Genomic DNA, 15,908 nt, shown 5'->3' with positions numbered 1-15,908 from the left:
TGACAACCACCATTGAGAATAGTGCAACATCCTCCATTTCCAACTGTGAATATCTCTTCCTGTTACACTAGGATGCATAAGTCTGATTTTAATGCCTAGGTCGATTCCTGTGGGGGACATACTGTACACACACAGTACACGTTCAAAATGCTATTGGAAGATGATCTTAGTGAATATTTCATTCCTTCTGACATTTCAGTGGATGGCAGGCCAGAGATTGACATTAGAAAAGATGCTGGGGTGAGATCTACACAAGATGCGGCAGGAGTTCATGACCAACAGCGATCTGTCCACAATAAGAGGGCGTGCCCTGTCAGCAAGTCATGCTCTTCTCTCCACTCATCCAAGTGACTGCAAGTACAACATTCAACACTTAACCTTGGATATATGCACAACTTTTATGTATGTGTCAATATGGTCAAATAAAATCAATGTTATTTTCCCATATTTCAGCCGTCCTCGACCAAACGAGAGGAAATCGCGTAATGGAGCATCAGCGCTTGATGATCAGCAACAACGTCCCTGACATTGGAGGTCTTTCTACTCCAAGAATTCTTAAATGATCCCCAGGGAATTCTCATTTTTCTGGGGTCTTTTGGGAATTCCCCTAACCTCTCAACTCTTTCCAATACCAATACATGTAATTCACTTACGTTACACTTGTTGGAGAACTGTGCATTGAAATTACAACCATTATTAGAGATAATGGCTCGTCTGAAAAGTGACGTGTTGGTTATTTCCATTCCAGTTTTATTGCAGTCTAATTCATTCTACATCTTCCTTTCAGCCTTTGAAAATGGTGACCTAATAGACCTCTGTGCTGTATGTACCTGTTGTTGCCTGTTGTTTTAAGGTGGTGTATAGCCAGTCAAAAGAAAACATCTATTCAAAGCCATGCTTGCTTCATTGTAATACATGTACATACATACATACAGTACCAGTCAAATGTTTGGAAACAGCTGCTCCTTCAAGGGTTTTTCTTTATTTTTACTGTTTTATACACTGGAATAATAGTGAAGACATCAAAAACATGAAATCACATATATGGAATCATGTAGTAACCCAAAAAGTGTTAAACAAATCTAAATGTATTTTATATTTGAGATTCTTCAAAGTAGCCATCCTTAGCCTTGATGACAGCTTTGCACACTCTTGGCATTCTCTCAACCGGCTTCATGAGGAATGCTTTTCCAACAGTCTTGAAGGAGATCCCACATATGCTGAGCACTTCTTGGCTGCTTTTCCTTCACTCTGCAGTCCAACTCATCCCAAAGCATCTGAAGTGGGTTGGGGTTGGGTGATTGTAGAGGCCAGATCATCTGATGCAGCACTCCACCACTCTCCTCCTCCACAGCCTGGAGGTGTGTTTGGGGTAATTGTCCTGTTGAAAAACAAATTATAGTCCCACTAAGCGGAGATCATCTGTTCACCTACTCTGCGTCTCACAAAGACACAATGGTTGGAACCAAATATCTCAAATTTGGTGTCATCAGACCAAAGGACAGATTTCCACTGGTCTAATGTCCATTGCTCGTGTTTCTTGGCACAATCAATTATTTTCTTCTTATTGGTGTCCTTTAGTAGTGGTTTCTTTGCAGGAATTCGACCATAAAGGCCTGATTCACGCAGTCTCCTCTGAACAGTTGATGTTGAGATGTGTCTGTTACTTGAAGTCTGAAGCATTTATTCGGGCTGCAATCTAATGAATTTATCTTCTGCAGCAGTGGTAACTCTGGGTCTTCCATTCCCATGGCGGTCCTCATGAGAGCCAGTTTCATCATAGCGCTTGATGGTTTTTGCAACTGCACTTGAAGAAACTTTCAAGGTTCTTGATTGACTGACCTTCATGTCTTAAAGTAATGATGGACTGTAATTTCTCTTATTATTTGAGCTGTTTTTGCCATAGTATGGACTTGGTATTTTACCAAATCTTCTGTGTAGCACCCCTACCTTGTCAAAACGCAACTGACTGGCTCAAATGCATTAAGAAGGAAAGAAATTCCACAAATTAACTTTTAACAAGGCACACCTGTTCATTGAAATGCATTCCAGGTGACTACTTCATGAAGCTGGTTGAGAGAATGCCAAGAGTGCGCAAAGCTGCCATCGTGGTAAAAGGTGTCTACTTTGAAGAATCTCAAATATAACATATATTTTGATTTGTTTAACACTTTTTTTGTTTACTACACGATTCCATATGTTTTTTCATCGTTTTGATGTCTTCACTATTATTCTACAATGTAAAAAATAAGGGAAAACCCTTGAATGAGTGGGTGTGTCCAAACTTTTGACTACTACTGCATATGTTCATGTTCATTATAATTCCATGTATTCTGTGTAATTTTAAAATGAAAGGGATTTGACAAAAAAAATGCATTTTGTGAATGTGTTTTTAAAGGATCAAAACTGTGAGGGGATTATTTTATTTTTCAAACTAATGGTATCTGAGCATGTTTCAAGGGTATATCTAGATTTTCAGTGAGTGAGCAATTGTTATATTACTTTAACAGTGAATAACTGGGGGGTATATGTACATGTGTAGCATATATTTCAACTAAGTGGAGGCTTACTTTTTCACAAAACACGGCCCAAAAATTCCAATAAACCAGTAGTAGCCCATAGCTTTTAGACAATATGAGCAGAGAATTTTACACACAATCTTTGCTAATGTAAACGTGCAGTCAAGACGAGGGCCAGGCAGAAATAAACAGGGCACTGCGGTTTTTAACTACCGCCATGACTGAAGTAAACGCGCAATAGACATCCTCACTTTGGATAGGCTACTGCTTGGCTTGAGTGAATTTCCCGACACTTTTAATTGATATCATAATGTGTGTTTAACACCAATAGCATCATTATTTGTTTCAATTATTTTGTTTAAATTCTTTATTTCAATCGAATATGGCTCACAATTTAGGAGTTTTACGGCACACTCAGCGTCACTTGAGGACGTCGGAGCACATAAGAGACTTATCTCCTACGCCAAAGTTAGTAGTTGCACTGCGGCCAGCCAGGTAGCTTACGTAGCCTTCACCGCTTGATTGCTGCGGTCTTTCCATCACTGGCGCGTCTAATTTTAAGACCTGGAATAGGCTACTTGTTTAATAGCACCTATTTACCTATAGCCTATAAATTATTTGATTTGTTTTCCGGTTTTCTTATTATGTCTTGGTGGAACGCATAAGCTAAGTCGTCATAGGTTAAGGCTATTTAGGGATAGTTTTAGAGCAAGTTGGCTATTATTTGCATCAGCAGTTAGCTTTCAAGCTAAATTAAGAAGTCTGTTTTGATGCCTGATTTTGAGCATTTCAGATTTTCATACTCAAGCATGAATCCATTATTGGGGGAGAACGCGTTCCTGGTTCAGCAACAGCAGCACAACCAGATGGGGAGCAATTCTGATTATTCCATGACAGGCCTAGACTCATACGGTGCAGGTGACTCGGGCTTCATCTTGGGCGAGCACACCGGGTTTGGACAAGATGGCATATCTGGCCTGGACATAAATTCGCTGCCACCTTCAGGACTCGCTTATTTGCACCAGAACAACATGCACCGTGCACCGCCGCCCCCCGCAGCGATGGCCCTGCGTAACGACTTGGGTTCCAACATCAGTGTTCTCAAGACCTTGAATTTGCGCTTCCGTTGCTTTTTGGCTAAAGTTCATGAACTGGAGCGTCGGAATAAAGCTTTGGAGAAGCAGCTTCAACAGGCTTTGGAAAACAATGAGGACAATTCAGAAGGACACGGGAAAAAGCCATTGACTAAGGAAATGGGAGTCCAGACTGGTTTCGTAGGGCCCATCGCAGTTAGGCCCGGACATATCCCCCTCCAGAACGTCAATAACTCTGCATACCTGCCTGGGGGTCTTCTCTCTCCATCACTCAACAGGCCTATAACTCCCTCCTTTGAGTCCAACAGCAAATCAGTATTTAGGAACTCGACTCTGACTGACTCGAATGCCAACCTCAATTCCAACCAACTCACTCCACATATTTGCCTCAGTCCTTTATTAACCCCTACTGATACTTCCAATCCTATATCCAACATTAACGAGAAATATGTCAGTTCTGGGACTGGTATGTCTACTAACCCGCCTCCCCGGTTCCTTCCCGGCACCGTGTGGTCCTACAACCACGACCGCAGGTTTGGCACAGGGAGGGAGTCGCGCGTGACAGATATGGGTGTGCCTTGTGCCCAAACGGACGGCGTAGGTGTTCAAATCGACACCATCACCCCTGAGATACGGGCCCTGTACAACGTGTTGGGCAAGGTGAAACGAGAGAGGGATGAGTATAAATGCAGGTATGGATGAAGCCGTCTGGACTATCATGGTTAAAGATCTGGGTCCTTAAGCCGATGTTATTGTCACTTGTAGGCCTGATGTGTGATGTCATTTATTGTTTCTCTAGCCCATCATTATTAGCGCAACACCCCTAGCCCAGGATTGGCCAACCCTCCTCCTGGAGAGCGAAGGGGTGTGGAGGCTTTTGTTCCAGCCCTGCTCGAGTCACACATCCGGGTCTACTAATCAGTGATCCTGTTTTATAGCTACATGTCCATAACACCTCAGTGTCGTTCTGCCGACGTCTTGTCAGAATAGGAATAGAAAACTAGCAAAATGATTGCGTTAGAGATATTTACAGTGGGTTATCCTATTACAAATGTGGAGTGCAATGTATTTCAACTAACTGTAGCCTATTTTGAACCCGTTCAACCATTGAGTGTTTTTGCTTTCTTCATACCAAATTACACCCCCAGAACCCAAGAAAATAACATTACATCACCATGCAAGGTCTAGATGAGCTGCATGCGTATCTTGTAATATAAGGCAGAACTTTATTACAGGCTCTGGGGTTGTCCAGCTGATGCTCATGCTACAAAAGTACTGTGTAGCTTAGAGCTGAGTTGAAATGAAGAGACATCGGTTCTGTTGTTTTTGTCGTCGTCATCCATCATCATCCTCGTCATCATCCTCCATAAGATGGCTTCTGGTTACTCTGTAAATCTTGGAAGTGTTTTAGCTGCTCTACTTTTTGCCCTTCTTCAAATTGCCCCTGTACTCCCCAAATGATATGGCATCACAAGTATTCACTATAGGCTTGTAGGGGATCATAGTTCAAACATAGTTGAGCACAGCATTTAAAAGAACAGCATTGGCCAATCTCTTATCCAATAGGAGGATTATCTAGAGAGGGCTGAATTGGCTGGAGTGAAGTCAGCAGTACACTTGTTTTTGTCTCTTACATGGCCTTCCCCCATCTCTCTCCCCCTCCTCCGCCCCTCTGCGTTTTGTCTCAGCACCTGCAATGCAGCACTGTGCTGAAAGCTGTGACCGCTAGTGGTGTCACCAGAGGCTCTCCACATTATTCTCTCTCTCTCTCACTCTTTCTCTTTTTCATTCACCTCCCGCTCCCACTATTTCTCTCTCTCTCTCACACACACAAACTCTCTTTTCCATTCTCTCTCTCTCTCTCACACCCCCTCTACCCATCCCTTACGGCCACTCGCCCTCTGCAGCATCCGTGAGAAGATGCGGACATCACTAAATGACACCAGTAACCTTCCCTACAGCCTATAGTCCACTGTCTGAATGTTAATGGCGACAAGGCAGCGTCATCTCTCAGATTACAAGCCTCTATGACTTGCCAGTCGAAACACCCTCCTCTAATTCTATTTTATGGAGAAGGTCAAATGGCTTCACAGGGAAACATTTCCAATCATTTGCTTCGGATCTCATTTTAAAGCCACTTTCTCATAACAATGCAATATCAGACAGTTGGTGTTTGTTTAATGAGTTTCCAGGGGGCTGTGGGAAGATGGAATAGAACTTAATTTTCCATTCAATTTATGAAGTGTATACCGTTAATGGCTTGTACAACTTGCAATATAGGCTGCCCAAGTATACCATTAAAAACAGGCTACTGTATACACTGCATCCCCACTTGAGCAGACCGATAACAGTGCGTATAGGCAATGTGCAATATTGCACATGCACCCTCCTGGGCTAGACCACTTCTCACCTTCTGTAAGTGTCGCAGCCGCGTGCTCTACATGCATACTGCATCTGTTGCGTAACACAGCTGAGTAAGGGAGATCAGGCACACAACATGGATTCAAACACCGTCAAACTTTATTGAACCGCATGAACTCAACACTGTAGCTTATAGTACATGGTCTTAGGCTCTCTGTCTGATTTCTGTCTCTCTGGTATTTGTAACCAGTGTTATTATTTGACTATTTTTGGCATTGGGCAAAGTGATCTACCCTCAGTCACAGATGGTTGCAATAATTGAGGTTCTGGAGTACCCTAGTAGACAATAATGGCAATTGTGGGATTGAGCTGCTAAAATTGGGTGTCTAAGTTGAAGTTGTATCTTTGCGTCTTTGACACTGGCTGTCTGGAAGCAGTGTCGTTATAACCGTGAATACTGACGTCAATACTGTTCCTAAAAGAGAAGAGCGTGATGATGGTGTGTGATGACTCGCTCATCAATCTCCGTTCTCAACAATAGGGTGTGTGTGTGTTTCAATAGATGGGAGGAAGAGTACACAGTCAGAGTGGACCTCCAGGAGAAAGTGGCTGAGCTGGAGGAGGTAAGCCCTTAGCTGTGTCAATGATAAAGGGCAATCTGCTACGTACAGTTTTTTTTAATTCATGATATAAAGCCATTAATTCTTGAAGAATAAAACCTATAAATACCTCATGAGCTTAGTCCAACTGTCTAACCCCCTCAGAACCCAAAATACACTGAATAAAAATAGAAAGCAACATGTGTTGGTCCCAGGTTTCATGAGCTGAAATAAAAGATCCCAGAAATGTTCCATATGCACAAAAAGCTTATTTCTCTCAAATGTTGGGCACAAATTTGTTAGTAAGAATTTGATCCTTTATCAAGATAATCCATCCACCTGACAGGTGTGGCATATCAATAAGTTGATTAAATAGCATGATCATTACACAGGTGCACCTTATGCTGAGGAGAATAAAAGCCCGCTCTAAAATGTGCAGTTTAGTCACACAACACAATGCCACCGATGTCTCAAGTTTTGAGGGAGCGTGCAATTGGCATGCTGACTGCAGATATGTTGCCAGAGAATGTAATGTTAATTTCTCTACCATAAGCCACCAGACCAGGACCTCCACATCTGGCTTCTTCACCTGCAGGATTATCAGAGAGGGGAGAGCAATGGAGGTGTTGAGGAGTATTTCTGTCTGTCATAAAGCCCTTTTTGGGGAAAAACATATTCTGATTGGCTGGACTGGCTCCCAAGTGGGTGGGCCTATGCCTTCCCAGGCCCACCCAGATTAGATTAGGACCTAATGAATTTATTTCAATTGACAGATTTTCTTATGTGAACTGTAACTCAGCAAAATATTAGAAATTGTTGCATGATGCGTCTTATATTTTTGTTCAGTGCATAAGTGTGTTTAACGCCATTGTTTGTAAACAATGTAATTGTAAACAACCCCTGTATAGCTTTAAAACATGGTCAAACTATCATTTTGAGCTCATGGATGGTCAGTCCTTGTGTCCATAGCGCTGTTTATGAATTTGATATTGGTTACATTTCTCCAGCCCCATCCCTAAGCTGTTTACCTAAACATGTGGCGGGTGGCTGCTTTGTTATTGTTTGAACTGCACATGATCCCTTTAATACTTCACACTAACATTATGATTCCACCTCAGATCAGCTGGGTTGATTGGAAAGCAGCAATAGAGAGTGTATTTTGTAACTTTAGCTAGAAAGAACTACAAATTAACTATACAATACACCACCCATTTTGTTGATTTGGTGTACTTATACTCATATATGTTATGTCATAAGTGCTATGCAAATTAGGCTCTTGGTGTGTGTGTGTGTGTGTGTGTGTGTGTGTACAGGACCTCCAGGAGAGTGAGGTGTGTCAGGATGAGCTGGCCCTCAGGGTGAAACAGCTGAAAGCTGAGCTGGTCCTCTTCAAAGGCCTTATGAGCAACGTGAGTCCCTCGTAGCACTGTTGGAATAGCTCACCCCAAAAGTTGTTGAGATTTGTATACTTCAAAAGTAGTCCCACTCGTTTTTGAGTTACAAAATCTCGATACTTTTATGGTATTGGTACAGTTTGCTTCGGAAATGTCTTTGAAAAATACAAAGGAGATTTGGGAACACATATTTCCTTTTGCGAGTGTCACTCGCTCTCCGCTCTCTTTATCAGAACCTGTCGGACCTGGACAGTAAGATCCAGGAGAAAGCCATGAAGGTGGACATGGACATCTGTAGACGCATCGACATCACAGCTCGCCTGTGTGATGTGGCCCAGCAGAGGAACTGTGAAGACATGATCCAGATCTTCCAGGTCAGGACCGCTCATAGGCCGCTATACTACTAACTACACTATCTGTTAAGTAGCCCCTAGACATGGATTTAAGTACAACTTAGCTTAGCATTTACCACCGTAATGGTTACGTGTAGGATTTTTTCCAGGGTAAGCTAATTCTAGCTAAATAGTATAATGACCACGTGACCGAATCTTTGGAGGCAAGTCCACTCATATCTTCTAGGTCAACTCACACCTGTGTTATTACACCTTAAAAACCATGTTCATTACACCTTTATTGCACTGCTATTACACAGTTGTTACACCTTTATCTAGCAGATGGCCACACCTCCTTCCACTCTGACCCGCCGGCCCCGGAAACAGGCGGCCCAATCGGTTAAAGGCGGCGACGGGGACGAACCAACCAGCATCTCTGAGAGCGAGGCGGGCAAGGATGAGGAGTCGTGTAGCACGTCAGCCAATCAGATCAATGAGGAAATGCAGAGGATGCTGAACCAGTTGTGAGTTCTCTGGCTGCTCTTTAACTATGTAGGTTATGGTCAGCAATCGAGGTCTTGCTGAAGTCTCCAACGTCACACCTGGAGAGCCACTCTGCACTAAACACACTTCAAAAGCTTGTGGTCTAAATTTCAGACCGTGGTTATTTGAATCCGGACTGTTAAGAGTTTGAGCTGGATAAAAATCCTACACACTGCTGATCTCCAGGACTAGAGTCTGTCGCTTGTAAGATGTGAGTGGACCAGAGTCGGCCAGTGAACTATAAATAGATGTACAACTGGTAAGCCATACTATTGTTGGTCTTGCAGGAGGGAGTGTGAGTTTGAGGACGACTGTGACAGCCTGGCCTGGGAGGAGACTGAGGAGACTCTGCTGCTGTGGGAGGATTTCCCAGGATACACTCTGGGGGCAGTGGAGACACAGGGGGAGGTAAGCCACTATACTTGCCGCTAGACACTGGCTGATCTAAGATCAGTTATGTATTTACCAATGTAATGGTTCATGTTAGGAGCTGGCTAGGCTAAGTTGATCCCAGAACTGTGTTAATGGGCATGCTTTCACCAAAGCCACTGTACTTCCTGCTTGTCAATCATTCTTATGGTTGGGCTGCCGTATCTGTGTGTCTGTGTCCTACTTAACACATTGCATGTACGACTGTGACATTGGCATGTCCTGATCCCTGGATCACAGTGTAATGTAGATAAGCTGGTAACACACACACACACACACACACACACACACACACACACACACACACACACTTATCTTGATTTACCCCGGTACTGTTAGTCAATCTCATTCCCAATAAAAATCTGGTTAATCATGAGTGGACAATTTAAATAATAGTGACAATTTAAAAAAAATCTGTAGACAATATCAGAAAAAAGAGGCAGGGCAATGAATGATAAGTGTTTTAGATTTACATATACTGATTGAAGTTCTTTTCATCTCATTCATATTAGGCAAATTAGCACAAAACAATGTTCTCACGCTCTCTCTTTCGCGCACACACACACAACAGCAACAACAGCAGCAACAGCAGGAGGAGTCCATAGAGAAGGTAATACAGGACACAGAGTCCCTCTTCCAGACCAGAGAGAAGGAGTATCAGGAGACCATCGACCAGATCGAGGTGAGACACACGTACACACACACTCACACAAACAAAGCCCTTCTCTAAGTACCAGTTTTCCCGCTGCTATTTGTACAATATGAGGACTTTGCGGCATGAGAAGGCTATTTATAAAGCCTGCAGAGAGCGATGAAGCACTGCTGTAAACAGAGCCATAAATACATCGAAGTTTCTCTGAGATTATTATATTATGGAAATGAACAAGACGGCCATTCCATATGCTTACATGAGTTACTGTTGAAATGAGTTCCTGTGCAGATGATAAGTTAAATTGAACTAACAAATTGAAGGTGATATAGTCTCTTTATTTTTTTAATAGAGCTCCTTTCCAGAAGTCGTCCTCTTATTCGCTAAATTGCTAAATTCATTGCTAAGTACAAACACAATCAACCAAAAAAGCAAACACCGAAAAATAAAAAAAGATTTATGCAAATGACTGCGGCCTTTGGTTTTGCACTTGCAAAGATCCTGGCCCTCATTACTCAAAAAAAAAAAATTGTTCTGGTGACAATTTAAACCGGAGCGAATGTCTTACGTTGGTTCCCCGCAGTTGGAGCTGGCCACGGCTAAGAGTGACATGAACCGACACCTGCACGAGTACATGGAGATGTGTTCCATGAAGCGAGGCCTGGACGTGCAGATGGAGACGTGCAGGAGACTCATCACCCAGAGTGGAGACAGGTATCAGACACCTCCGCATGGTGCTGAACACTCTAAACGCTCAAAAAGATACCCTAGGTATGAGATATCAGTATGAGATACCTGTATGAGATATCCAAACAGTCAAAGAGTTACCCTAGAGATACCTAGAGATACGGCTGGTATTAGACACCAGAAAGCGGTGGTAGATAACAAGAGGAATGAGATCTATGCTGGAACTGAATCCTCTCGCAGGGTGATGCCAAGCACCTGGTTCATTCGTAATCATCTAACAATAACCCATGTAACGAAATACAATTCTTAATTTTGTGAAATATGTGCTGGGGATGCATCTATTACACATATGTTACAGTACAGGTTAACTCTTTAATTCTCCCAACTGTACTGATAGTGATAGAATCCATATGTCATTACATTGACCTGTCTGTGAGTATGGTAGCCTAATCCCAGATCTGTTTGTGTCGTCTTGCCATCTCCTATGGTCATTATAACGCCAATGACCATAGGGGCTGGCAAGACGGCACAAACAGCGTTGGGACCAGGCTATGAGCACGGACTGTTTGGGTCGTCTTGTCTCAAGGTCATTGGCAGTTGTATTGACTCCGCCTCGCCGTCTCCCTTTCAGGAAGTCTCCCCCTCTCGTTACTGCGGCCATGGAGGACTCTGATGACGGAGAGAAGGAGAGGAGTAAGGTGTCCCCACCCGCAGACTCTGAAAGTGATGAACCCTACTGTGACACCAAGGTTAATAGTGGTACGGTCCCTCACTTACCATGGAGGAAGTCCTAATCCTTACTGATGATGCCCTGTAGATGTACCATAGTCTGGATAGTGCTGTTGTTTACATTTTTTTTGCCATAAATGATGTAAAGCCAGCAGACTCTTTCCAGGGCCATAAGTCACCACTGCCCTCTTGTGGTTCAGGTTATTACAACACCTAATCTGATAGGACAAAATGGCATTTAGAAAAGGAAATCAATTGGATTTCTTAACATTGTGATATTTCTATGATATGAACGATCAAAATATATACCTTTTTGTTTAAGTTTGCCCATTGATCTTGCTATATGTATCAAGATTCAACCGGAAACAATTTGCACACGGTTTTTGTGGAATAGATGCCTTATGTTACATTGCAGTTACAGATTTGAAACATCAGCAGAATTTTTGAAGGCAAAAAAACAAAAAAAATGCACCATTGGCAAAAAATTGGCACAGGATAAGTCATTATATAGCAGTCTGTCACATCTGAACAAAATGAACATTTACAGTTTGCTAAAGGGAAAGGGGCCGAGCTGTTGATAGCCATCGATGAAAATCTATTTTCTTTATAGTTAATATCCTTCTCATTCCATTTTCCCCATTTTGAAAGTATGGATACAATTTCTGAGAAGCATATAGAAAGATTCAAGGATGTAAAGCCTTTTTAATCAATCTCACAACATTCATATGTACACATGTTATTATCCGAGAAGTTCACAACATTCGTATATGGACACAACATGTTATTAACAGAGAGGTTCACAACATTCGTATGGACACAACATGTTATTAACAGAGAGGTTCACAACTTTGTTATTTACTTTGCTTGGTTACATATTCATGCACTTTATTCATTTCAGCCCTTTTTCATTCCTCATTGAAATTCAGATAGCTACAAGTATTTTTTTTTAAATGAATAAATAACTTATTTTTATTGCTATTTATTTTCTATTACAATTGCAACAATGAAAGTATGACAGTTGATATGTTTTTTTTTTTAGATGAAATGCCCAGCATGATATTATGTCGTTTTGCAAAGACATTTCACAAAAGCCATCGATATAATTATTCTCAAAAGTTTAGATTTAAAAGAAAACCATTGGGACCATTAGCTTTGTACAGTCATGCACATTGCTGTAATCCCAAACTAGAACCAAACATAGGAGCATACTGCATGTGGATAGTGTTGATGTCACAACCCACATAAACGCGTCCTATAAAAGCACTCACTCAATGCAAGTGAAAACATACCCAGTCAGCAGTGAATTCATCTTCACCTGCATTGGGGGGGAAAAGCTATCTGATTCGACTGCCGTTTTGGTGCGCTTTTTTAAAATCGAGAGCCTAAGAGGTATGAGTTTAAAGGCCTCGGACAAAGGGATAAGCTAGTATACCTGTTGGTGTGATATTAATCCTGTTCAGGTCGATAAAACATACTGCTAGCAGGCTGCTTTAGGAGCTCGTTCAAGGTCACTCGGGAACGGTGACAATATTTACATAGCGCGCGACCTTCATTTATCTGAGCACGGGTAGACCACCGAGTGTGTTTAACCATTTGCTTTGTGAGATCTGTGGTTGTAGCAAAGTTTCATTGCGCTTGAACATGCTCAATGTTTACAGTTGGAGGAAAACGTAAACAACAATCCTTTCTAAGGGCTCGATTCAATCAGCGTAGAAGATCGGCGTTTATCGCACGATTGACATTCAAAGATTTCTGTGTTCGCGGAGACCGCACATTCACGGTAAACGCTACTCATGTCGGCTCAATTGGAAATGACCTTTAAATTTCAACTACACGATTCAATCGGGCCGCTCCTTTGTTTATTGATGTCTGAACGCGTCTTGTAAAAACCTTTCCCCCTACTTTGTACAGTTTTGTAAATCTCCACATCTAAAGTTGCACAAAATGATCTTGTGTTGAACAGTAATTGTGACGCTGTGTACAAATGCTCAAATATAACACCTTCACTAGCTGTTAGCCTACTGAATGTAAATAACATGTAAGTGTACACTGTGAATTTCAGAAAGTGATTTCAGACAGTATGGCTGAAAAGGTGTCCCATTGTATTGTGAGTGTCTTTGGGTGTTCTCATGGATACACAAAAAGCTAGTATACCTGTTGGTGTGCATGTATGTAGGTTACCTCTGTGGATATTATTTTGTGCAGGGTTTAAAATGACACTGTGAGTTTCTGAGATACACTGCTTTGCGCAGAATCTATTTCAAGGGTTATAATTGATGGGTTATATACTACTTCTGGCAGTATGAATATTTGTCTGTGTATCTTAAACATTCACATTGACTCTTGGGAATGCCTTAGCAGTAGGCTAAACCATCTATACACTATATATACAAAAGTATGTGGACACCCCTTCAAATGAGTAGATTCAGCTATTTCAGCCACACCTGTTGCTGACAGGTGTATAAAATCAAGCACACAGCAATTCAATCTCCGTAAACAAACATTGGCAGTAGAATGGCCCGTACTACAGAGCTCAGTGACTTTCAACGTGGCTCCATCATAGGATGCCACCTTTCCAACAAGTCAGTTCGTCACATTTCTGCCCTGCTAGAGCTGCCCCGGTCAACTGTATTGTGAAGTGGAAACGTCTAGGAGCAACACCGGCTCAGCTGTAAAAATCGTCTGTCCTCGGTTGCAACTCTCACTACCGAGTTCCAAACTGCCCCTGGAAGCAACTTCAGCACAAGGTTTGTTTGTCGGGAGCTTCATGAAATGGGTTTCTATGGCCGAACAGCCACACACAAGCCTAATATCACCATGTGCAATGCCGGCTGGAGTGGTGTAAAGCCCGCCACCATTGGACTTCGGAGCAGTGGAAAGGCATTCTCTGGAGTAATGAATCACGCTTCACCATCTAGCAGTCCGATGGATGAATCTGGGTCTGGCGGATGCCAGGAGAACGCTACCTGCCCCAATGCATAGTGCCAACTGTAAAGTTTGGTGGAGGAGGAATAATGGTCTGGGGCTGATTTTCATGGTTCGGGTTAGGCCCCTTAGTTCAAGGGAAAATCTTAACGCTACAGCATACAATGACATTCTAGACGATTCTGTGCTTCCAACTTTGTGGCAACAGTTTGGGGAAGGCCCTATCCTGTTTCAGCATGACAATACCCCCGTGCACAAAGCAAGGTCCATACAGAAATGGTTTGTCGAGATCAGTGTTGAACAACTTGACTGGCCTGCACAGAGCCCTGACCTCAACCCTATCGAACACCTTTGGGATGAAGTTTAACACTGACTGCGAGCCAGGCCTAATCTCCCAACATCAATGCCCGACCTCACTAATGCTCTCGTGGCTGAATGGAGGCTAGTCCCCGCAGCATTGTTCCAACATCAAGTGGGAAGCCTTCGCAGAAGAGTGGAGGCTGTTAAAGCAGCAAAGGGGGGAGGACCAACTCCATGTAACCGGCCATGATTTCAGAATAAGATGTTCGACGAGCAGGTGTCCACATACTTTTGGTCATTTAGTGTAGCATCTGCAAGTAGTGCACAAAAGGCACAAATCTGGTAGCCAAAGTTCCAGAAATGCGTGAAAAAAGGAGACATCTATAGGCCTACACGTGATGATAATAAACAGAGATATCCACATACTGCACCTTTGGCCATGTAGTGTATGTCTGTCTATAACAATAGCAGGAATTGTTTCAGAGTTTACTTGTTCAACCTCTCTGGGGATTCAAAACATATCTTTCATATGATAAAAACATGAATGTCTGCCTAGTTATTTCTCTAATCTTTACCGCAAAAAAAGTCAACACAGACAAATGTACAGAAAGAAGCAAGCCACACAGCAAAAGCAGTCTGAAGACTTCTATCACCATAGCGACCAATAGACTACCATACCTCTTCATGCAACTGTGTACAGAAGCTCAGCAAGTAAACTTTTGAAAAAATGGAAATGTAAATAAATCCATCTGTTGAAATGTGAATATCAGTAACAGCCGTCAAATAACACGATTGTATGTGGTCAAGAGTTAAACATGACATGTCCAGTCTCAACATTATTTGAAACGCAGGTGATTTTTTTTCCCAATATGAATTTGTCAAACAGCAGCCTTGTAAAGGAAGATTAGATTGATTTAAGGGGTTGCAAACTATGACATGTACTCCTGTGAGACCAATATATTTGATCTGGGACTGTGTGTACACTGTATCTGTGTTACTGATCAACCTCTAGGTTTCTGGAAACAAAGGGAAACAATCTGTCAATGTATTAATGGAAGTGGTGTACAGAATAAAATGTCTTGAAGGAGACTGGTCCCTGGAGTTTGTTTCTATTAATTTCCATGACAGAATTCCCCCCCCCCCCCTCAGGCCCATACTCCCAAATTATTTTATAATTCGCTTTCCGTTTAGATTTTCCTAAAAGTCAAACAAGAAACGAGTGACTATTTTGAAGTCATTGCTGGAGAGGCTTTTTGCTACGTGACCACTACAGATGACCTCAACTTCATAATGATCTGCTGCCTAAACAGGATTTCTTGCTTATGCATAAGCTCGAAGCAACCAGCA

General features: G+C 42.3%; 1 protein-coding gene across 4 annotated transcripts; it reads left to right on the top strand.

The window, feature by feature from the left end:
• The first annotated feature begins 3,006 nt into the window (after positions 1-3,006).
• LOC135552261 (non-homologous end joining factor IFFO1-like) lies at positions 3,007-15,650 on the top strand. Of its 4 annotated transcripts, none has more exons than XM_064983778.1 (9): positions 3,007-4,305; positions 6,537-6,597; positions 7,887-7,982; positions 8,201-8,341; positions 8,642-8,823; positions 9,130-9,250; positions 9,843-9,953; positions 10,504-10,634; positions 11,239-15,650. In XM_064983778.1, exons 1-9 carry the CDS (start codon positions 3,290-3,292, stop codon positions 11,399-11,401), a joined length of 2,022 nt encoding a protein of 673 aa, XP_064839850.1. In that variant the 5' UTR covers positions 3,007-3,289; the 3' UTR covers positions 11,402-15,650. The 4 variants fall into 4 exon arrangements, with proteins under 4 accessions (XP_064839850.1, XP_064839848.1, XP_064839849.1 ...); XM_064983776.1 differs by having other exon boundaries at positions 10,504-10,691; XM_064983777.1 differs by having other exon boundaries at positions 8,639-8,823.
• Positions 15,651-15,908: the final 258 nt, after the last annotated feature.

The sequence above is a fragment of the Oncorhynchus masou genome, chromosome 13 (genome assembly GCF_036934945.1).
Source record: "Oncorhynchus masou masou isolate Uvic2021 chromosome 13, UVic_Omas_1.1, whole genome shotgun sequence".
Lineage (NCBI taxonomy): Eukaryota > Metazoa > Chordata > Actinopteri > Salmoniformes > Salmonidae > Oncorhynchus > Oncorhynchus masou.
The sequence above is the reverse complement of the archived record's forward strand: the minus strand, read 5'-3'. Positions and strand labels throughout refer to the sequence as shown.